General features: G+C 42.6%; 1 protein-coding gene across 1 annotated transcript in view; it reads right to left on the bottom strand.

The window, feature by feature from the left end:
• Positions 1–319: 319 nt before the first annotated feature.
• Positions 320–23,143, bottom strand: part of LOC135206980 (eukaryotic translation initiation factor 3 subunit B-like) — a 39,165-nt gene continuing 16,341 nt past the window's right edge. The window contains 12 exon segments of the mRNA XM_064238539.1: positions 320–820; positions 3,074–3,260; positions 4,034–4,159; positions 4,592–4,687; positions 6,745–6,978; positions 8,324–8,536; positions 8,701–8,853; positions 9,416–9,617; positions 18,431–18,504; positions 18,507–18,554; positions 18,556–18,589; positions 19,449–19,585. Of these exon segments, the coding sequence (XP_064094609.1) occupies positions 723–820; positions 3,074–3,260; positions 4,034–4,159; positions 4,592–4,687; positions 6,745–6,978; positions 8,324–8,536; positions 8,701–8,853; positions 9,416–9,617; positions 18,431–18,504; positions 18,507–18,554; positions 18,556–18,589; positions 19,449–19,585 (1,602 nt within the window). The 3' untranslated portion in view covers positions 320–722.

Here is a 23,143-nt window from a genome sequence, read left to right as displayed (position 1 = left end):
CTTGCACCAAGATTGCTTAACTACTATTTCCAATTTGTATATTGTACCTTTCATTTGATAATCTTACCTACGTACATTATTTCTATGAATAACTTATCATTTGCTAATTTGACATTCACTATATTGTGCAATTATTCCTTGAAAATTTCATTTGTTTTTGCAATTTGCAACCTAAGTCAAAAGCTTTTTAGCTAAGTATCTTAGGTTTTTGCAAACCTGTGTAGTCCAGGTACTTTATTTGCACTATGCAGCCATAGCGTAAGATCTAACTTGACCAAGACAAATGGACAAGGATGATTAAAAGAGGAAAAAAAAAAAGTTTCACTTTAAACAATTTAATAAGTAGACTCAACTTTTTCCTAAAAGGAATATGGAATAAACCACTGTAATACAGAATCGTCCCAGGAGTTACACACCACGAAGTCCAAAAGGACATGTTGAATATATCCCCCAACTCTGCCGCTGAAAGTCTACTTGAGCTTGGGCTCTACAGCTGAAAGTCTAGTTGAGCTTGAGCTCTAAAGTCTTTTCATCAAACCTCACCCTAAAGCTAATTCAATTAATCAGCCTCAAAGTGATTAAAGGCCGAATAGAATTTTTCACCATCAAAGAAGTGATCCGTAAATGTATTCTACAGCTGATGTTAATAGTTCTTCCACCACCACCACACTTCACGAGGCCACAATACAAAGATGGCGAATACGCAGATTTTAGCTTGATGATTAGTCTTCAATCACTACAACGTCTTTCTTGATCAAAAATTCAACAATTTCTTCCTTGAAGTCATTTTCATTCGATGTAAGGGTGTCGGTATCTTGTCCTGAAATTAAAAAGCAGTCAACTTTTTAGAACTTAAACCACACTGCTATTGCTTTCCAAATTTCCTTGAACTTTCTATAAAGACACTTGGCATTTCAATTTACAAATACTAAAAACCAAAAACATTATTTTCAGATCTAACCAAGATATACCCTAAAATCAATTAAATCTTAAAACCTATGCAATATACCCTAAAATCAATTAAATCTTAAAACCTATGCAATGACAAAAACTACGTGTTTCTAAAATGTATTATGAAAACCAAAGTGTATTTCTAAAATTATTTTTACTTCTTTGGATAAAGCTTTAACTACAAATTTTTTCAATATATCTGACATCACTGATTCACAACTTGCCATAATTGTAATATGTACATTCAGTCTGACACTGTCAAATTTCAATTTGCTTAAGTAAATATGGCCATTCTACATACTCTATTGAAAAATACAGGGTGGACCCACCACCCCCCCCCCAAAAAAAAAAGGGGGCAAAAAAAAGCCCGTGCACACTTTGTGTATTATTTCCTTCATTCATTTAACTGATCACTTATTTTTCAGGACATGGCAGCAGCAACGCCTGCAAACACAATGAGGCCTCAATGGAAGCTCGAACAAAGAATATATTCTCCGTAAAATTTTACTTCAAGATGGCCTCGTTCAAGAAAACCCAGGAGACTTTCATGCATCAAGTTTGAATGCGAGAATGCTGCCTCCAAAAGCAGAATTCAGAACTGGGTGGACCACTTTTGAGAATTATGGAACCATGAAGAACCTCAATGTAGCCACTCGGGACATACCAGGAAGCGTACAGCTGAGCTGATCGAGAGGGTAAGGGAGTCAGTTGAGCAGAGTCCGGAATACTGAGCGCAAGGAGAGTCAGTCTCTTAGCATATCCCATGAGATGTGCACGAGAGTACTAGTCAACGACATAAAGGCTTACCCATACAGAATACAGACGAAGCAGACCCTACACCCTCCGGCAGACCCTTACACCCTCCGACAAACAGCAGATAAAAGGCTATGGCAGCCAAGTTGCTAAAGAAAATCTAGGAGACCCCAGAATTTTCTTGACCTCCTTTGGGCCTCAGATGAAGCCCACTCTCATCTTAAAGGAAAGGTGAACTCAAAGACAATTGTCTTCTGGGAAACCTCCAGGCCTAACAAAATAGCCACCAAGCCTCTACACTCCCCTAAGTGCACAGTGTGGTCTGCAATCTCAGCCACAGGCATCATCGGACCAATGTTCTTTGAAGAATCGGGTGCGACAATGACAGTCGCCAAAGAAAGATACGTTGAGGTCCTCAATGCCTTAAAGAGTGAGCTACAGACCCTCTTATCTGTTGCTTACGAGAAAGTACTGGTTCCAGCAAGATGGAGCAAGCTCTCGCACGTCGAATCTTTCCCAAGACTGGCTTAAAGAGAACTTTGTAAGCCGTGTGATCAGTCTCCAGACTGATTTCGAGTGGACATCTCACAGCCCAGACTCCTTCCTTTGGGGCTACTTGAAGGACCGAGTGTATGCAAGGAGACCAAGGCCCATCACTGAACTCAAGGAAACCATTAGGGAGGAGATTAGAGCCATTCCTCAGTCTGTTTGTAAGGATGTCTTGAACAACTTTGTGCTACGCCTTAAGAAATGCATGGAGCTGATTGGCAGTCATCTCAAGCACATGCTCTAGATTGAAGAAAAGGCCAATCATTATGATTTTTAAATATGATGTTCTGAACACAATAAACTAGTTATAGCTGGTGGCTCTTGATGCCTATAAAAAAAAATTAAAATTAAAAAAATAAATAAAATAATCGAAAGTTGGCGCCCGTTTTTTTTTGGGGGGTCACCCTGTATATTTCAGCATTCTCCTGATAAAGAACGTCAGCTCATATATTGCAAAAGGTATCAGTAACAGTAATGAACACAAAAGAGCTTCACTCATCATTCCATTCTTCTCTTGTTCTATGGTCCCTATGGTCTATTATCTACAACTCATACGAGAGGAACGAACTTCAAATATAGAGGTAGTTATTGACAGATGCTTCCAGACCTAGTAAAGCTTACAGAAACAAACCCCCTTGCAATGTCACACAAACATAAAGGAGTGACAGCATTTGCCATAATGTGTATAAAACTACCCTCTTGCATCCCACAAAATAAAAATGAGCTAAAAAATTGTAAATGTACTGCACATTATAAAAATGCTGTTACAAACGAACTAGTAGAAGGTACAAGTAATTAAAGGAGATAAAGCAATTCTCACCATCACGAAGTTTCAAGCGTTCTTCTTTGGTCTCATTGTAAAGGTCTATTTGCTTCTGGCGATATTCTGTGAACACAGCCATCTGTTTCTGTCGCTTCTCAATAATTTCTCGAGAGGCCTTGCTGAAACGCATCTTATCTTGCACCTCAAAGTTAGCAGCATACTTCTTCATGTTCTTCTTGATATCCTGAGAGATATATAAATGGGAAGATGTATATTAACAGCAAACAACAAACAGTTTTCTCTCTCTACGTTTCACTACAGTATTTTACTCCCCATATACATTGTGCCTCCCTTCTTACATCAGTTAAATTCCATTTCAGTGATAACAAAATCACCAGATAACTAACTCCTCAAAACAGGTTCAATGCTTTGCAATAATTAAAGATTACTTTTCTTGTCATTACTAACATCACTGGAAAAAAAAAATGGTAAAAAATTTACATGAAACTGTATTTTGACAGTCATTCTAGTTATTCGTGTTACTTAATAGACAAAGAAGCAAGACCAAATAAAATATTAACAACAGGATTTATAATAGATTTAAATGTGTTAATATGGAGTAAAACACTTCCATGCTGAATTACTCTCATTTCTTGCGAGACCTTGTTTCATTTCAACACTTTTACTTTAATACTGAACATATGAATGATCTTTGGTTCTTTGACATGGCATTCATTTTCAGCTATGTTGCTGATGTTAAAAAGTAATACACTTATGACAAGCCTCCAGAAATGAAATAATCAAGACAACCATAAGGAAGACATTTTCCTAAAATGAAAAAGCAAAATGGATGCACCCATCATCTACCAAAGCTTCACTTCCATTGCAAAACTTTCTTCTACTATTGAATTTTCTAACATTTTTCCAGCAATTAACCAAACAAGCAACCAAAAGATTTATGTATTTTCCTTTTTTTTTTTATGATAAAATTAGGGAACAAGCAAACAGATCTCTCACCTTGATATCTTGAGCTGAAAGCAGCGATGGTGGACGAGGCCTCCACAGCAGCTGACAGAACTTATTGAAGACTTGTCTCTTCAAGCATTTTCCTTGGAATGACCACAACCAGTAAGCATTATCAACCTATCACAATGGAAAAGGAATGTTATACATTTTCAACCAAAGAAAACATTAAATATAAACCAATACAAGGGATAGAAGATATAAAGATACAAAAAATGACATGATCAAGCACAGATACATCAGATTTCCCGTTCATAAGTTAGACAATCTGAACTAAGGTTTCATCTTTTTTTCTTTATCCTGGTCATTTTCATTTTTTTTATAGGTTACTTTTGCACCAAGACTTCTACCCCACAGGGAATTACCACTTGCAGCATGCATTGTGCCACAGGGTAATACTACTTCAGTGTACTATGCACCAATGGGAAGTAACATTGTGCCCGTGTTTCACAAGATTACATTAATGTCATGAAATATATTTATCATTGTCTAGTATTTTTTGCACTATAATTTCCATAGGTTTACAATATTTTACTCAAAGTAAGAACATACCTTATGGCCCCACCAAGACACACAAGATGCAACATAACGACCCGTTGGATCCCACTCAATATCAGTTGCCATAAAGTGTTCAGCAGTTTGCATTACCTGTTTATTGAAAGAGAAAACCAATTACATGACATAATCACACCTGAACTGCCTCTCATTAACATGTCCTCTATCAATAATGACACTGAACTTGTAAAAAAAAAAAAAAAAAAAAAAAAAAAAAAATCAAAACATACCAATTATCAAAATTATTGCTAAATCTATTCTAAGACTTCTAAAAAGGCTACCTTGATAACAAAAACCAGTGTAATTGAATCAATCTTTTAGAATTCTATGATTGAGTTGAATGAGGAGGTTAAGTTTAACTGCTCATGACCACAACTCGCATACAACCCAAAATGTTTACTTCTACAGTCTACAGCAAAAACAAAATGGCTGTCATTAGTTACGTTGCCAAACTTTTTCCAGATTTAAAATCAGACTAGTTTATCTGCCTCCCTCTATGTATTAGGGGTTCTCTAATCTGGTCATAAAATCCTACTTCTCCCTCTCACAGGCTTTCCAGACAAAATGAAAAATCTCAATTTTTAAGTAATTTGTATTTTTCCTAAATCACAAACCTGAGATCTTTACAAGCGAAAGTTAATTCCTATATGTGAAGAACGAGGGTTTGTACTTGTGTAGGAACAAAGCCTCTTTCCTTAAGTCATAAAACAACCCAAACCAATCACCAATAGGGTGTCAATAACTGTATTGAGCACAATTTTCAGTGTCAAAAATGATGACAATGGTTGCAGGTCCACAATAATATTGCATGTGAAGTATAAAGTCTTTAATAGAAAATAAAAGCTTTCGAACTTTATACTAGGTTCATCTTCAGTCAAGTAAACATTATGACTTTAAAGATCTTTCGATTAACTTTCAACTCATCAAATATGGATCATGTCAAACCTAAAATAAAATTAGCTACACGAGATGTAGTTACTGTAGTTACACTAAAAAACTTTCTTTGAACAGAAGACTGTAGGAGGTAAACGAGGTCAATCAGCATTGAGAAGCTGGAAACCCAGAGAAGATCCTCACTATTAATCTTGGGGGTCATGCATAGTAGAAAAATATTCAGAGCTAGAACACTTTTCAGTATCAAAATACGGCAATCCCCATAGAAGTTTCAAGCAAGTTACCTTTATTATTCTGGGTAAATTCAACAGTACCAACTAGGACTTCATTCCCAGTTCCAAAGATAGCAATTAATAACCAAGGAGCCTTAACCAGTAAACAGAAAGAAATTTCTGAAAAGAGTTTACAGTAATGATAGTATCCTTAACTTTACACATAGCACATATTATGCATACTTGAATTAAGCTACTAGTACAAAATTTACTTTGCCTTCATAAAAACATACACCCAAAAGGAAATACATTTACATCTTAAAAAATTCAAGACTTTATACTTCACATGTGATATTATTATGGACCTGCAACCAATAACTGTATTAGCTCATCACATGTGTGTCACCAAGATGATATTAGGTCTGTATGACAAAATTAAGCCTGAGATTTCAATAGTCATACAAATCCCACTTGAGAACCTGAAGATGTCAACTAATGCAATTCACAGAAAAAATAAATAAATAAAATTTATATTGGGTAGAAACAGGATGCCATCTGTAGTGTATTGTGGCAGATTTAATATCTCTCACCCAAGTAGGGTTGTTCGAAGAGCAAAAGCGAAAATCATAAAAACTTGTAACTTATTTTGCCTTCTACTGTATACACACACAATCAAGGCCAAATACAAAAGAAATTTGTTCCTAGCCAACCTCCGTGCTTCATTGACTATATACATTTAATTTTTACAGATACCACAATAAACATTTAGCTTCAAATGACATCAATAGCTGCATTTTATCATGAAAATTTGCCAATTGATGACATAATTCTACTAATCTCACAAGCAATACACTGGAAGTGTTTTAGTAGACAAATTTTGGACATCCCAAAAATTAATAGAAAATGAACTGCATCATTACCTGGAAATCCTCGGTGACCATGAACTCCAGAATTTTGGATACCCCAAAAATATCAATGGTTAAAAAGGAAAGCACGATACAATAGAATACAGAAGCATTTATACAAATGAACTTGCATCATTACCTGGAAATCCTTGGTGTCAATAAACTCAAGAGCTCCACTTAGGTTATGAAGGCCAGCCAATACAACAAACTGACCCTGTGGAGACCAGAAGAGGTTGTTGCATGGACGTTTCTCCAACTTCTTCAGCTCAGTTGGCGGTTGTCCCTTATTCACTTGGAAGAAGGTGACATTAACATTGGGAGGTTCCCCTGATATAATACCAAATTTATTATTTACTGGTTCCCAAGCAAATGCCTGAAAAAAAAAGTACAAAGCTCTTATTTGATGCACTGATGACTTATATCACACATACTTCAACAGACTTACATTTATCTACAACCCCCAAAAAATTACTACAGAATACTATACACATGATAGATACTCTACTCTGTACATACACTGATAATATAAAATTTTTTTTAAATTCAATAAAAAGAGCTTATGTGTTCTAATTTTCTTTGAAAACTTTTCAACTATTAATCATACTAATAGTAGACAAGAAACTCAGATCTGAATGCATTTACGATTTCCTAGATGGCTTCAATTCATTTGATGTGCAAATGGACATTATGTAAACCCCAACTGTGTATGTCAAAAAATTTTCTTTCAACCCTTGTGTACATAAGCCTATCAAATACTGGTTTTCACTTTGATACGCCATCCATGATTTTTGGTACTTTTCTCTGTTTTCTCTTGCAAGTCATATCTTTACCAAGAATATTATGGATAGCCACTTCACTCATAAATAAAGCCAACCATAAGTAAATCTGAGAATTTTGATTAGCCACACCAAACACAATCCAACATACTACCAAACAACATTCCATTATTATCAATTAAGACCCTAGTGTTAAATTTCTCTCCAACCCATTTTAAAATTTCATCACCTCAAATGCCCAGATCCTTGATTAACTTTCAACTCATCAAATATGGATTATGTCAAACCTAAAATAAAACTAGCTACAAGAGATGTAGTTACTGTAGTTACACTAAAAAACTTTCTTTGAACAGAAGACTGTATGAGGTAAACGAGGTCAATCAGCATTGGGAAGCTGGAAACCCAGAGAAGATCCTCACTATTAATCTTGGGGTCATGCATAGTAGAAAAATGTTCAGAGCTAGAACACTTTTCAGTATCAAAATACGGCAATCCCATAGAAGTTTTCAACGCAAGTTATCTTTATTATTCTGGGTAAATTCAACAATACCACTAGGACTTCATTCCCAGTTCCAAAGATAGCAATTAATAACCAAGGAGTCTTAACCAGTAAACAGAAAGAAATGTCTGAAAAGAGTTTAACAGTAATCATAGTGTGTCCTTAACTTTACACGTAGCACATATTATACATACTTTGCCTTCATAAAAACATACACCCAAAAGGAAATACATTTACATAAAAAAATAAGCCTAAGACTGCACCTAAAATGAACAAAATCCTCAGTTGAAGCTATAGTCGACCCCCAAGGAAATGATAATAAGATACAAGACTAGTAATTGATGATTTCCAAAGCCAGAACTACAAAAAACAAGATTACAGCATTATTTTTCAAATTCATAAAGAAAAGAAAAAAAAAAATTATCACCAACTAAGACACATACCTGAATATTTTCCTTAATTTCCAAGCTGTCAACAGCAATTCCCTTTTCTCGCATATGGAAAATTTCAAAATTGTAGTATATACCGGAGTACTTCACTTCATTCTTTTCACGTTTTGCCTTGGCGTATCTGGCGACCTTAACACACAAATAATCACCACATTTCTGCCAGTGCATCTTGCAGTCAGCAACATTGAACAGATTCTTTGTGCGCACCTGAGGAAAAAAAGATTGTACTTGACACTAATCTCTCATTATGTATGAATACTAACGACGACTTTAATCAATTCACATTCTAGTAAACCATTCCTTATAATTAAGTCCTTATTTTTGAACGAAACCAAATAGTACACAAGTACAAATTTACATGTGTAACTTACTTCTTCTCTGCTTGGTATGGAAACAAGGGTCACTTTGGCTGGTACATCTTTGTCTTCTGCAATCCAATATGCCAAAATGTTGTCTGTGGGAGACCAACTGAAGTCCTTAATACCACTAACTTTTATGCTCTTCTTATCAAGCAATCCGAAGGACTGAAAAAGAAAGGTCTTGACTAGAATCTTTCCAGAACCCACTGTGGAAATGCTAAATCCCCTCTAAAAATACTTATTACTGTTTTACAACTACCAAATACCCTGTACCCCTTAAACTAAATTGCTCATAACTGCCTATTTTCACAGTTCACTCCCTAATATCACATTTCTTAAAAAGTAAATTGCAATTCATCTGACTATACAAACCTGAGGTACTTTTCATTAAGAATTACTGACAGGGAAGCTGGGAAAAGCCATTAAACTTTTTAACAAGGTGGTTAGGCAGTAACCTACCGTTTGGTAGACTGCCTGCCCGGATGTAAACATTCCAATTTGCCTTTCAGCCCAGGTTTCAGATTGAGGGGTGGCATGAAGCGGGCATAAATGTTATGTAAAGGACCTCAGGTTTGTATAAAAAAGGAAAAATTAAAAATACAATTTACTTTCAAAAATTGTGACTTGTTCCTACACGATATACAAAACACAGGTCCTTTACATTAGGGGAGGAATCTGGAGACAAATAACAGTATTCTGAAGTTTACAAGTATTGTTAGTTACTTACCGGGGTCTCATACACACTTAAGAGATCTTCACCAATCCTGGCAAAGTACCTATCATCATTGGACCACTTGAAAACTGGCCACAGTGGTGGTCTCTCAGCATTGAATGCTCTCTTCTTCTGGCCAGATCTTGTGTCCCAAATAATGACAGACTGGGGTTCTTCAGCCCTCGGATCAACGTGAGGAGAGAATGTGACCAAGTATCTGATGTTGAAAAAAAAAAAATTGACCTTAGATCACTTTGATATACCAAACGAAATGGCACGAGTTAATTTGAGTTAATTGGTAAACTAGAAGTATTGTATATTTCTTTTGTTTCTAATCAATTAGCATTGAAATTCCTTAATTAGCCTAGTGTATAAAATTGAAATTCTTAATTAGCCAAGTGGTATAAAATTGAAATTCTTAATTAGCCAAGTGGTAATAAAATTGAAATTCTTAATTAGCCAAGTGGTATAAAATTGAAATTCTTAATTAGCCAAGTGGTATAAAATTGAAATTCTTAATTAGCCAAGTGGTATAAAATTGCCAATCAGCTAACATGGGTGGCTAAGGTGATTTTACTTAAAGAACCTGAATTTAACAGAAATACGTACAGCACATGCAATAAAACTTATAACACTCTTGATAGCAAAGTGGTCAGTTAACTGTTTACAGAGTATCTAAACAAATATATTATCACAATAAAATTGTTTCATATGCATATAATTGCCAGGTAATTACATAGCTATTATTTCTGCTCGTGCTGCAGCCTTTTTAAAAATTCACAGTAGCAATTCTATTGTTCTGAGTAGGTGACAAGCCCCGCCCAAAATCGAGGTGAGGAACACGATAAACAATCTGGCCAATAAGACCACTTTGTGCCTTCATGTCCATAAGAGGGGAGGAGGGCAGGATCTGATTCTGTAATTAAATCAGCAGTAGCTAAAGCAATGAGGAAGTGTGTTTTACGAGCGTGGTTGCTCAGAGAGATGGAACGAAGAATCTTGTGTAAGTCCTTCAACACTTTTACTTTGACTGAGATTGAAGCAGCCAGTCATCCAGATACAGACTGATGTTCATCCCTACACATCAGAAAACCATGAAAAAAAAAAAAAAAAAAAAAGCTGCTGCAAAGTACTTGAAGCATACATCAGAGCCAGCAGAAACAAAGTGAGCTTATTGGCCAGGTTGTTTCTCATATTCCTCGATAGTTGGCGGGAGTTGTCACCTACACAAAACAACAGAATCACTAAAAGGCTGCGGCACGAGTAGAAACATGACAATTTGTCCAAAATTGCATTTTTCCTAACTATACAAACCTGAGGTCCTTTTACAATAGGAAGGTACTAGCGCAGCTGGATAGGTCGTAAGCCTTTCGAATAAAACGGGGGTTCGGTAGTTAACTGCTTGTCCGACAGACGCGCGCGCGCGACTGGTAGGTAAACAAATCACTTTTGCTTTTGGCCCAAGCAAAAACTGCAGAGTGAGGGGTGGCATGAGGTGGGGCTATGTGTAAAAGGACCTCAGGTTTGTATAGTTAGGAAAAATGTAATTTTGGACAAATTGTCATTTGTTCCGACACGGCATACAAACCTTCGGTCCTTTTACAATAGGAAGACTCACTTCTTGGTGGGAGGAATCTGAGTCTTTTGTGAACAGACTGGTGTTCGCCCAACCTTGGAATGCCTCCCTGGTCGTAAGAGCGAGGGAGGGATCCAAGCCTCTGTCCGATTGATCGGGTTTGCACCGCAGGATCAATGGTCAAGACCTCTGGACCAAGTAACTAATAAGAGAGAGGCAAGCGTATCTCTTCGTACCAGCAAACAAGAACAAGTTCCTATTTGCAAGAGGCAACATAAAGTTATGGTTTGTCTCTTGTTGGCATCCCACTTCCCCCCCCTTGTAGGTAGGAAGTGGTGGATATTCCTTCCCATCCCCCCTAGTTGAAAGGGAATAGGATGGGGCCCTCTGGTCGAGTAGCTCACCGGCATCTCGTCCTTATCCAAGCAAGGGTGATGACCGCGTATCCCTCTAACCCACCCCAAGGTAGAGGGGGAGGGGGAAAAAGATAAAAAGGATAAGGAGAAGCCAGTCACTCTCTCATTCACTTATCTATTCTTACAGTCACACCAGGACTCGATGCTGTTCAGCCTGCTAGGGTCTGGGTTAGCTAGACAACGTGTTGAGCAGCCACCACGGGTCCTAAGGAAAACGATCCAAGGACCTGTGGGCAATATCCAAAGGTAGAAGGAGGTGCCGGTGGTCTGGTTGTACCAGACCCCTGCCTTCAGTACCTGCGCCATGGAGAAGTTCTTGTGTAACTCGAGGGAGTGTACTTCTAGGTCGTCTTGGTGCTGACGAAGAGTCTTCAACACTCATCCTGGGATGTCGAGTTTCTTCAGAAAGCGCGGTCGCGCTTCACAGGACAAAGCAGCATCTCCTTCGATCGAAGGCGGTGAAGTCCATTAGGGAGGGGATTGTGAGGACTCTAAACCGATCGTCAGGAACCGAAGGGTTCAGAGTCTTCGCTACGAATTCGGTACGAAATCGAGCGTCACGAATCCCCATCCCCTGGATGCTTGACTTCGCAGGAAAAGTCATGCAATTACCTCAGAGGAAAAGAAGGGAATGGTCGTATGACCTAACCTCTCTCGACTTCGGTGATGTCCTGTACCCATACTGGTCTATCCGTCTGCAGCGAAGTTGTTCTTTCTCGGTAGTGGATAGGACACCGACACTCAATGGTGGGTGTCGATGGTATGGGTACTGTGACAAGCCGTTAGGACGAAGAAAAGATTGTTATGGAACAACCGAACTAAGTCCACAGCGAAGTTCGTAACAGACTTGGGCGTCTGACAGCTGCCGACTGACTGCGTTCGGTAGGAGGCAAGTTGTCCAAGCACCCGAGCAAGTCACGTGACCTTCGCCTAAAAGGGTTCTGCCAAGAGACTAAAACAAAAAAATAATTTGTTCGTCACCGATGCCAGAAGGCAAGGTGATGACTCTCTTAAGGCATGTGCCCAACAGGCGAAAGTCAATTGCCTTCTAGAGACCGAGGTCCTTGATGGCAAGATATCTCATAGTATAGTTGATTCTCGGCTAAGGAGAAACAACACTATGTGTCGTTGAAGACGAAGGTGTACAGAAAATGCAACCTACGTCTTCGCAGCTGAACCGAGAGAAGGATTCTCAAGATTCTGAACCTGTGCTACAAAGACTGAGAACGCTAACGCTATTCATTGCTGTCCGGTGAGGATCGTAGTTGCAATAAAAGCGGAGCGCTTTTCAGTAATGAAGACAGGGAAATACTGCCTGAAGAACTGCTTCTCATGGGCTGAACATTTGGAAGTAGAGCTGTCAGGTCGGAGAATAGGCGATGTCTTCTGACATATCTGTTAATTCGGGGGCGAGCAATGAATAATTGCACACCTACGAATACGAGATATTTTGAAGACAAACTCAGATGTCTGCAAAAATCATTCGCATTATCGCGGTGCGATGCAGCGGTTGACTAGTACAGACTTCTGTTACCGTGCGGTAAACAGAAAGATGAAAGAGTCCAAGAGATATCTCCGTTGAAAATTCTCGCAATGTCGAAGGCGATGAAATCGAGCGTCACAGCAGTAGATGGTCCTTCATTATTGCGAGAATCCCCGTTAATCAGAGACCTAAGTCCATGATTGTTGGCAGAGATACGGTTCGGTAGTCAATCAAACAGGGGAGAGAGAGACGTAAACCGACCGTCCATCTCCGAGACCTAGCTGATACTGAGCCGCTATCAGGCAGTTCAATACGCAGTAAGCTCTCGGTGACTCGTCATCCTGAGTTGCCAGTTAATCCATTATTCCACGAAGGAATGCGTTCGGCTAGAACCATCGAGCATAAAGAATACGCTCGAGCAATTATATTTAACGAAACGGATTTCGGTAAATACAAAAGCTGATTTGGTGTTGTCATGACAATACCAAGTATCTAAAATCGAAACTGATAACTGCTGGGAGGTTTGCAGGCAACCCGAGTTGCAGTTCAATTAAGATACAATTCGTCTCGGTCACAAACCGTAGAGTTAACTACGGTATACCCGCCCATACCCCCCGGACAATTCAACTGTTACAAGAAAATCATGTCGCGAGGGTAATATACGTAGTATATTTGTAGGTTCTGTACAACGACCTCCATCCTAAATTCTTTTCCCCTCGAGGAATGAGAAATAAGGATTGGAGATCGACCGCCTTCGTTCTCAGTCAAGAGAGTGAAGGAGAAGTCTTTTCCCAAAGGAAAGCTTCAATGGTGAACAGAATACCGAAGACGATAGTTCAAGCCAAAACTGGAAGTTCCCGTCGTTCTTCTCTATTCCAGGTTTAATCGACCTACTGTGAGATACTCTTCTTTCAAGCAGCAGTCTTCTTCCAAATGCTAGAAAATTACAGGAATTCGAAGCATAAGCGAGGTTCCCGATTATCGTAACAATTATCGGGGATTCTCGCTTCACTTTGGACCGTGGTCTCGCCTAAGTGTTTGGAGATCGTAAAAAACCCCCCCTCGAACACTCTGAGTGCGCTAGAAATTCCGTAGAATTCTAAGCACTCTGCGAAACCCCCACCGGAATTCGTCAAACGATATCGGTGGTGGTCCTCTCGATTCCCGAGAAATCGAGAAAGGGCAGGGAGGCCCAGGCCCTCCTCAACGACCGGGGCTTACGTCAGGTAGGACCCGAAGGTCCCCCCCGGTAGCGGCAGCCCCTAACGTGGAATCTTTACAGAGAATCTCTGTAGGATCCCTCCCCCTTTCCCTCGTAGCCCGTAAGGAGAGAGGGGAATGGGGGAGGGGGAGGAATGGATACTGGCTCGCCTTCCCAGCGGAACTAGCAGTTGGAGAGAAAGGAGCAGCCATCGCCTTACGGCGATGGCCTCTCAGAGCCTGGGAAAAACGTATCGTCAGGAGAAAACGTTTTCCCGAGGAGGGTTACGAACTCATACTGTAGGTAAGGATCTGCCGCCACTGGGGGTGAACGTCGTCAGGGTGGGGGCTGATCGACCACCCCTGACAGGAGAGAGCCGATACCGTCCTCCGACTCATTTCCAGTCCTCGTCGAGGTCGAAACATCTCAGGAGGGACCGAAGGGAGGGGGTATTCAAATACGGTTTGTCCGAAGAAAGGACGTAGAAACGCCTCTGTCGCAGTAGAGGAGTGAAGTAGCTTGTTCGACCGGCCCAGAACTGAGAGAGCCTTCTTGTCCGGAGACGAGAGACTACCTGGTTCAACACAGTCGGCAAGCTCCGATCGCGGCAGACCCACCGTCGATTTGGGTTCCCTCTCGGGAACCAAAATACTCGAGCGAGACGTGGCTCTGCTGGTGGGAAGGGCGCGCATCCTTCCCCGAGGTCGTTGTGCTTGACGAATCAGCGCCATAACCTCGGCAAAGTTCCTCTGGATCTCGGAAGGTCACAGCATCTTGCAGAGTGGGGGGACCGTTAAACCAAGCCCTTCAAAACAAGAGCATATTCCGAGAACCTTCCTCCTAGAAGAGGGGGGAACAGCGACAGCCCTCTCGGTCTTCCCCCCCCATCCACTTGCGCATAAGTCCTGGGCCGAGTCCAAGAACCGTGCTGGCACGTTAGGGCGTCGTGGTGGGATCGTGAGGGGCGCACCCCTCACGATCACTCCTCAATACCTCGCTCCTCCCGGTGTAACCCGAGGAGGTTGAAGGTACGGGAGAGGCAGACCTGACGCTCCCTCGTTGCTCCGCTGGCAGAACCAGCAGGCTTTGGAGGGCTGCAGCGATCGTCAACCCTGGGTGGCGATCGCGCTGCAGGCCTGGTCGACCGTCTCGCTGTGGAGAACGGCTGGACTGAGGCAACAGGCCCCGATCTCGAGTGTCAGAAGAGCTGGGTGGGGCTGGTTGCCATACCCGATCGCTCTCTGTGAGAGCGACGGTCAGGCGACCTGCAGGCTCCACTGTCACAGTGAGACGGTGCTTGTCCTCACGGCACATCACGTCGCTGGTTCCAGCCAGTGGCTGGCACCGGCGAACGGAGGATTCCTTTCCCAAGCCCTCAGCCCGTGGCGGTCGTGGGACCGTCCACGGTACCCCGGGTAGCCAGCTGTTCGCCGCGAGAGTGATAGCTGGTCTGGTGAGAGTCGCGCGTGAGCGGCTGTCACCGTCTTCGCCCCGTGCCGTGAACCTGACGCTGAGCGGACTCAGAGGTCTGGTTTCCTGGCTGCACGGTCGCTGGTAGTCGACCCGACACTCGGTACCTCCCGCGAACGAGAGGGCCGAGACGGACCCTGATGCAGTGGCAGAACCACTGACACAGGCGAGGAAGTACCGGTGTTAGCCGGTACCCCTCTGGTCCCCGTATTCTTCTTCCTTGCGGAAGAAGAGACGGGCCCCGCTCCCGAAGGAGAGGGAGGACCAGCGGAAGGAACCCTCCCGTCCCACCTAGGTGAGACGGGTCCCGAAGAAGCTCACGAGACTTCTAGGAGGGAGGAGGCAACCTTCTTCTTCCTCGGCTGTTTAAGCTTAGACAGTCGAAAAAGGGGAAGAGGCGGCAGCCACGACGATGAAGAAGATGAAGACGACGACGACGGACACCTTCCTCCTCTTCTTCGTCAGCTTCCTCAGGACAGACGTAAGATCTGCTATCCAGGCGGGAGCCGGGGCTGCTGTAGCCGAAGCTACAGTAGCGGCCCGGACGACCTGTACAGACAGACCAAAGTCTGGGTAGTACCACCACGAAAACAGGGGACGACATCCAGCAGGTATGGGCATCTCAGGAACAGCAGGCACAGCCAGCACAGCATCGGTAGGACCGCCAGCGCAGCAACGGCAGGGACAGCCAGACGCAGAACGGCAGGGACAGCCAGCGCAGCAACTGCATGGACAGTCAGCCCAGAATCGGCAGGTACGGCAGGCAGCACCGGGAAAACACGGAAGTGGAGCAGCAGCCAGCAACATCCTGGTACCGGCGCAGGTCCAGGGGCGAGCTCCTAGGGCAGCGGAAGGTGTGGTCGCTGCAGCGCGGCAACCACGAGCGGCGGCGGCACGGCCCCCCTCTCGGTACGTGCGAACGGCACTTCACAGCGGCTGTAGGCAAGACTGTTACCACGTGAGGTGATTACACCAGGGTGAGGAGGGACGTCGTCACCTGGAGCGTTGGTCACCACTCCATGGGTGACCGCAGTAGGCCCAGAATAGAACCGCAGCCCCTGGACACTAGCACGCCCTGCAAATGGAAGGACGCCCATACCTCACCAAGGTCCCACCCCCTCGTGGCAGTAGCACCTGCGGAAATAAACAGTAGTAGCGATTAGTGGGGGGGGAAGTCCCCTCGCGCGGGGGGTGAGCCCTCTACCGAACGAGTGGAAGACCCCGAATACAATTGTACATCGGGCACGAGGCGCCCTCCCCCCGCGCTCGACGGATCGGGCGAGGAGTAAGGAACGCCGATAACCTCCCCCCCCACCCCCCCCCCCCAAGGGGAAGGGCCATCTGTGGGAGCTGAGCGGGGGGGGTTTCGTTCCCCACCCCCCCCGCACAGCACCCATGTACCCAACAATAATATAAGAGCCGAGAGCATATGCCACGTCTGGCCCGAATGCAAGGGCATAAGGGATCAATTCCCTGACTGAGCGGAACTTGAACAAACCAAAAAAAAGAATAAAATGAAAAAGAATCTGCATTACGATTCACTTCACAATGAATAAGGGCTCGGATCGAGCGCTAATTTTTTTTTTTTTTTTTTTTGCGCCCTCGGTACCGAGCGACAAGGGTAAAAAGGATCATTCCTTACCTTTATGGATCAAGGTTTTTATGGGAAACCTTGATCCATAATGAATTGATGCAATCAAATATATATATGAAAATGAAAAAGAATAAATACGCTTGCGATTTCACTTCATTACAAATAAAAAGGGGAAGGATCAATTCCCGGTAATAGCGGAAACATTTGAGCCCCAGTAAACAATGCATCTCAATAAAATATGAAAATGAAAAAACGAACTGCACTTGCGATTTCACTTCATTCAAATAAAAAGGGGAAAAAGATCCAATTTCCGGGTAAGCTCGGAAACTGATCCAAAATGAGTATTGCTACAATCAAAATAAATATATGAAAATGAAAAAGATTACTGTACTTGCGATTCCACTTCCATACAGAATAAGTTTCCGTGCCGAGCGCATTCGCTCCGGCAACGAGCATACAGGTCAAAAAAATATAAATGAAAAGAGCACTTACTTACGATTTTCATCTACACTTTCCAACCAAAATATACGCTCGGAGCGAGCGCTCTCCCCGCCCTCGGCACCGAGCATACACAATACGAGGATCATTTCTGGGAAAAATGAAATTCCCGCAAACTACGCCCTTCAGTCCCGGAACAAACTCGGGTAATCGGAGGCGTGGTGAAAACCAAGATCCTTTAATTCCACAATTGAATTCAATGGAAATAAAATATGAAAGATTGTACTTACAATTCAGTTTCACTAGATAAATAGAAAAAGAAAAAACACAACCATGCGAAAGCAACGACGATAAACCGCGGGCAGAGAGCGAGATACACGTCCACACGCCAGCAGGCCGAAAGCAAAAAGTGATTTGTTTACTACGTCGCGCTGCGCGCGCGTCGTCGGACAAGCAGTTAACTACCGAACCCCTTGTTTCGAAAAGCTTACGACCTATCCAGCTGCCGCTAGTACCTTCCTATTGTAAAAGGACCGAAGGTTCGTATGCCGTGTCGGAAACAAATTAGCTTGTAAATTACTCCGTAAGTACGTATGTGAAAGTCCAGGTTTCAATCCTGTCCAGGGCAATGCACTAACAACTATGATTCCCCTCCAGGTTTAGTGATTTTAACATTAAACTGTGTATTTTTTCAATAAAAGTACAATGCAAAAACAAGCAATTTTAATGCTTTTCTAGCCCAAGCACAAAGAAAATACGAAAGGCAAATTAAAGCGGGCAGGGCTTAATCATGGAGAATAAACTGCCACTTGGGTGCCATTTTTTTAAACCATACAATATAAATATCCTTACTTACTCACATGGTGAAAAAATAATGAACGAACTCCAGGATGACTAAACTTCTTTAGTTGCTTGAATTTCTCACCCTCCCCCACAAGGCTATGCCTTGACATGGAAAGTGGCAAAGGTAAGTGCCCCCGAGGTGACCAACGGACATAAGACTGTCTCCACCTCTGTAAGATAAATTTAATAATTTCAACTAATACCTTGCACAAACAAAAATTTTTTGTACATTACTACTACTTTAGACACACAACTTTATCAAAAGTCTTACTCAGCTGGCTTGACCTATGAAACAAATTAAACTAGTATAATAAAAAAATCAAATACACAACAGTTCTGGTTTTATACACTTAATAAACCACAAGCATAAAATTTCCACTAAAGTTCCTGTTCCCATGAAAATCATGACATGTAATAATGACTTTTTTGTGAATCCCATTCCAATAGCTTATCACTCAGTAACGTGCAGCAAGCTATTTTAAAAGTGTATAATTCCCCAAAGAGTATTGTATGAAGACCAATATGTTATTGACAATTGATTTCATAACCTAAAAAACTAAAAAAACCTAAACAAAATGGGCTATGGTATAAAGATTAATTATTAGACTTTTGATACTAAAAAATACCTACTGTCTCAGTTAAACCAGATAACTTGACCCTTTTTGAGCTTCTGAAGATGATTATAGTAGTCATCCATTTTCAAACCCTCTGAGAATATGAAGTGACACACTACTGTATAATAATTTTTTTTTCTTCTTTTTTTTTTGTACACAACTATTATCATGGATTCCTCCAAGAGTTCCAAGCCCCAGCAATGTATGTGCCCAGGAATTCAGGGATTTCCATATTCCAGGGTATTTGGCTGCTTCTGTTACAGATCCCATTCGACTTGCAGTAGGTGCCGTGTGAACTTTTGTGTAGTCTATAATCCGTGCATGGAAATGTCATTCCTGGCCTACGCTCAGTGGCTTGGTCATAAAAACTCGCCAACATTTAAAAACCAAAAACAAATTAAACAACTTTAAACATACTCACGTTTATCACTTCTTGAGCTTCGGGGATGGAATTAAGATATATGGCAGTTTTAAGTCCCTCATCATAAAGAACAGAAAACATATCAAAGCAGTTCTCTTCTAGCAAGTAGTAGTGCAGGTTACCGTGATCCTGTGGGAAAAATGATATTGTTAAGATACAATAAAGTTTTGTACATACCTTAACCTGGCAGATATATACTTAGCTATAGACTCCGTCGGCCCCGACAGAAATTCGAATTTCGCGGAACACGCTGCAGGTAGGTCAGGGTTGATCTACCGCCCCTGCCGCTGGGTGGCAGGAATAGGAACGATTACCGTTCTAGAACCAGATTTTCTCTTCCACCTGTCTCCTGAGGGGAGTTTGGAAGTGGGCCACAATCGTTATATATCTGCCAGGTAAGTATGTACAAAAACTTTATTTATCTTAACAATATCATTTTTGTACATGGAACTTACCCAGCAGATATATACTTAGCTGATTGACACCCTGGTGGTGGGAAAGAGGACAACTATTTTACTGAATAGACAGGTGGTAAAACAACATACGTTGTAGTAATAAATAAATAAAAACCTTGGTTCCTACTTGATCAGGGCGGAAGACCTCCATGGCTAATGCCTAGGAATCTGCTTCGCCTCAAGAGCCTCAGCGAGGATGTGGACCTATGGCTAAGAGTTCTTGTGGGTCTGTCGATGGGTCTTATCCATTTACTCGACAGAGCCTCTACATGACAATATGCCTAGGCATAGTGGGCATAATTAAGGAGCACAACACCGATCCCGATCACCTGATCCTAACACGAGGGTTAGTGCTTAGTTGAAAAAGAGTTACTACAAAAAACTCTTTCAAACACCCAAAGAAAAAAACACGACGTTAAATAAAATTAACTCACTAGTTAAGGATCAGTATCTGCTCCCTATCCCAGCAATGTATCCGCAGACACGTATCAACCAAGAGAGAAGGATCCCTCGAAGGTTATCTTGACATCCTTCGGATAATGGGAAGTCAACACAGAGTTGCATCTCCCGTATGTGACAGCTAATATGTCCTTATGACATATTGTTAGGGAGGGAAAGAACAAGAATTCGGAAAAAAAGCTCGCACTTCATGCACTTTTAATTCTCAGCTGTTTTGAAGGAATCATCAATGCACTTATCAAGTGCTTTAGGAGATCACAATGTCTCAAAGAAGGCCAGGGCTTCTTTGATATAGATCTCTTCTGGGTGAAGCCTGGAGCCTGGCTAGCGCTTCGTGCCTGGCAGGCGCCTAGAGCCTGTCTAGAGCCTCGCGCCTGGCTGGAGCCTTGCGCCCTGAATGGCGCCTAGAGCCTGGCTGGAGCCTCGCGCCTAGATGGCGCCTTGCGCCTAGCTTGGCGCCTCTGGCGCGCGCCTGGCTGGTTGCCTGATTGGCTCCTCCTTCTGGCTAGCGCCTCGCAGGGCGGTGGAGCATTGCGTCTGGCTGGTGCCTTGCGCCTGGAAGGCACCTGGAGCCTGGCAGAAGACTCATGATTACTGTCTATGAGTCGCATGCCTCAAGAGTTTTCAGGGGAGGGTAGGGACCTATGACTGACAAACCCTTCTTGGATCATGTCAATGGGGGCTAGCCGCTTACACGGACAGAGCCTTCTCGGATCGTGCCAATGGGGGGCTGACCCACTTACCATGGCAGAGCCTTACCTGTACATATCAATGGGGACTAGCCTCTTACATGACAGAGCTTTAAGGTTTTCTCTTTACTGGAAGGAGCCTTGCGTCTGGATGGATCCCTCAATCCTGACTGGAGCCTAGCCTTGAAGGAGCCTGGCACCTGGGGCTGGCTTCTAGAGCTGGCTGGCTCCTAGAGCCTGGTTGGCTCCTAGAGCCTGGCTGGCTCCTAGAGCCTGGCTGGCGCCTCGCGCCTGGCTGGCGCCTCGAGCTGGCTTGGCTCCTCCACACTTGCTGGAGCTTCGAGCTTGGAAGAGTCTCTAGGCTGTCTGGCAATGTCCACATCGGACACTCTTATATCTGTCCGATTTGTTTCGCCTCTGGTGCATTTCGCCAGGTTGGAGGCCCGCTCCTTCTCAGTATACCCGACCATGACAGAGTTCCTTGGAACTTGTCCGCCTCTGGCGTTTTTTCGCCTGTATTGGCATTTGGGCGCTTGGCTGGCGCTACATTGTCCGAGAGTCCTGAACAACCACATAGTTTTATCAGGAGACTGGAGAAAGGGTGGAAGAAATTCTTCCCGTTTGAGCTTTTGGCCCCTCCGGCAAGGGGAGGTGATTTTAGTCAGCTACACCCAGTAGACGACAGGATATCTAAACAATACGAGAGAAGAGTCCTTCTCGAGGAGGATCCTTCCCGTGAACACTTCTTTTGCTAAACGAGATCTCTTCTTTTACATGTTGATGAGGTTCCTCGTTGCAGAATCTTCCCTACCTTGCCCGAAGGAAGGGAGGGAGGAGTCTGGGAAGTCGAAGGAGACTCTGAGCTGAAATTGGGCGGAACCTTGATTTCTAGCTCTTATTGTATCTTTTGAATACCTTCTGGGAAGCATTTTGAGCCCTCATCGCACCCCGAAGACTCTGTAGGCAAACGTTTAAAACCATCTCTTCTTCTGTAGATGAAAATGTAAGTACCCTGCCTGGCAAACTAAACTTCTATCTGAAAGCGTTGCGTCAGGAAGAGAGGATTATTTCTTTTGCCAGACATACAATATGCTGGCAAGAACCCCATTGCCGAGTCTCCATTGAATCCTGATGCGAGATTCCAATGCACAAAAAATTCACTTGTCTTCTTTGGTCGTTTAGGGCTAAGAGAAAACCAAAAAAGAATTCCTTCATAAACTTCCTCAAAGAAGTTTGAAGTGCGAGAAAGCAGTTCCATTTTGTCGGAACACGGAATCGTGCCACAAAAAAAAAAAATCCATTCGAAGACATGATATCCCTACTCTTGTCGTATTGCGGTATCGTATAAGATCCCGAAGATCTTAATCCTCTGTTATCTCTAAATTCCCTTTGTAGAGACAGAGTATGGCCTTTTACTGCGTCTTTGATAGCAGATATATACATAGGTGATTCTTCCCTCTGAAAGTTGGGAAGAAAAAAACCTCGCTATGTGGTTCACAGAGGTATCGGAAGAGGGACAGTTTCCCTCATTCCATCTAGCACGATCTTGCAGCATTCTATGTCTTAGCCATGACTATTGTCATTTACCTTGAAAAACCTCGCATCATGTCCACTTCTGGTCCAGTCTGCACGCGGGACAGACCTCCCAGAGTGGAGAGGTTTTATAGGTCTATTTTATAATAGATTCTGATAGAATATCCAGATACTCTTGGAAAAGCCTTACGAAACATGCTGTGAGAAGAACGTGGACTTCGTGAAATCCAACCTCTCTAATGGCCACCAAAATGAGGCATACATCCTCTATTCCTTTGACGCCCAAGTTATCTTAATATCTGTTAAGAATTTATAACTAGGGAAAAAAAGGCTAAAAGTTTATTCCCCCTTCTTTAAATTTAAAGATGTCTATATTCTACCTCTCTTGGTTTCGAGGAAAAAGAAGCAGTCTAAAGGAAGCCTGTTCGTCTTCTACCTTACAAAGAGATCTATGAAGAAGACTTTCCGCAAGGTTCTCCCCACAACTTTTCAATAAGTGTTTAGACATACGTTAAAACAGTTATTATCTTCGATCGAGAAGTTCTCACGGA

The sequence above is a fragment of the Macrobrachium nipponense genome, chromosome 31, assembly GCF_015104395.2.
Source record: "Macrobrachium nipponense isolate FS-2020 chromosome 31, ASM1510439v2, whole genome shotgun sequence".
In the NCBI taxonomy this organism is placed as follows: Eukaryota; Metazoa; Arthropoda; class Malacostraca; order Decapoda; family Palaemonidae; genus Macrobrachium; species Macrobrachium nipponense.
Note: the sequence above shows the minus strand (reverse complement) of the source record. Positions and strands in the feature narration are given on the sequence as shown.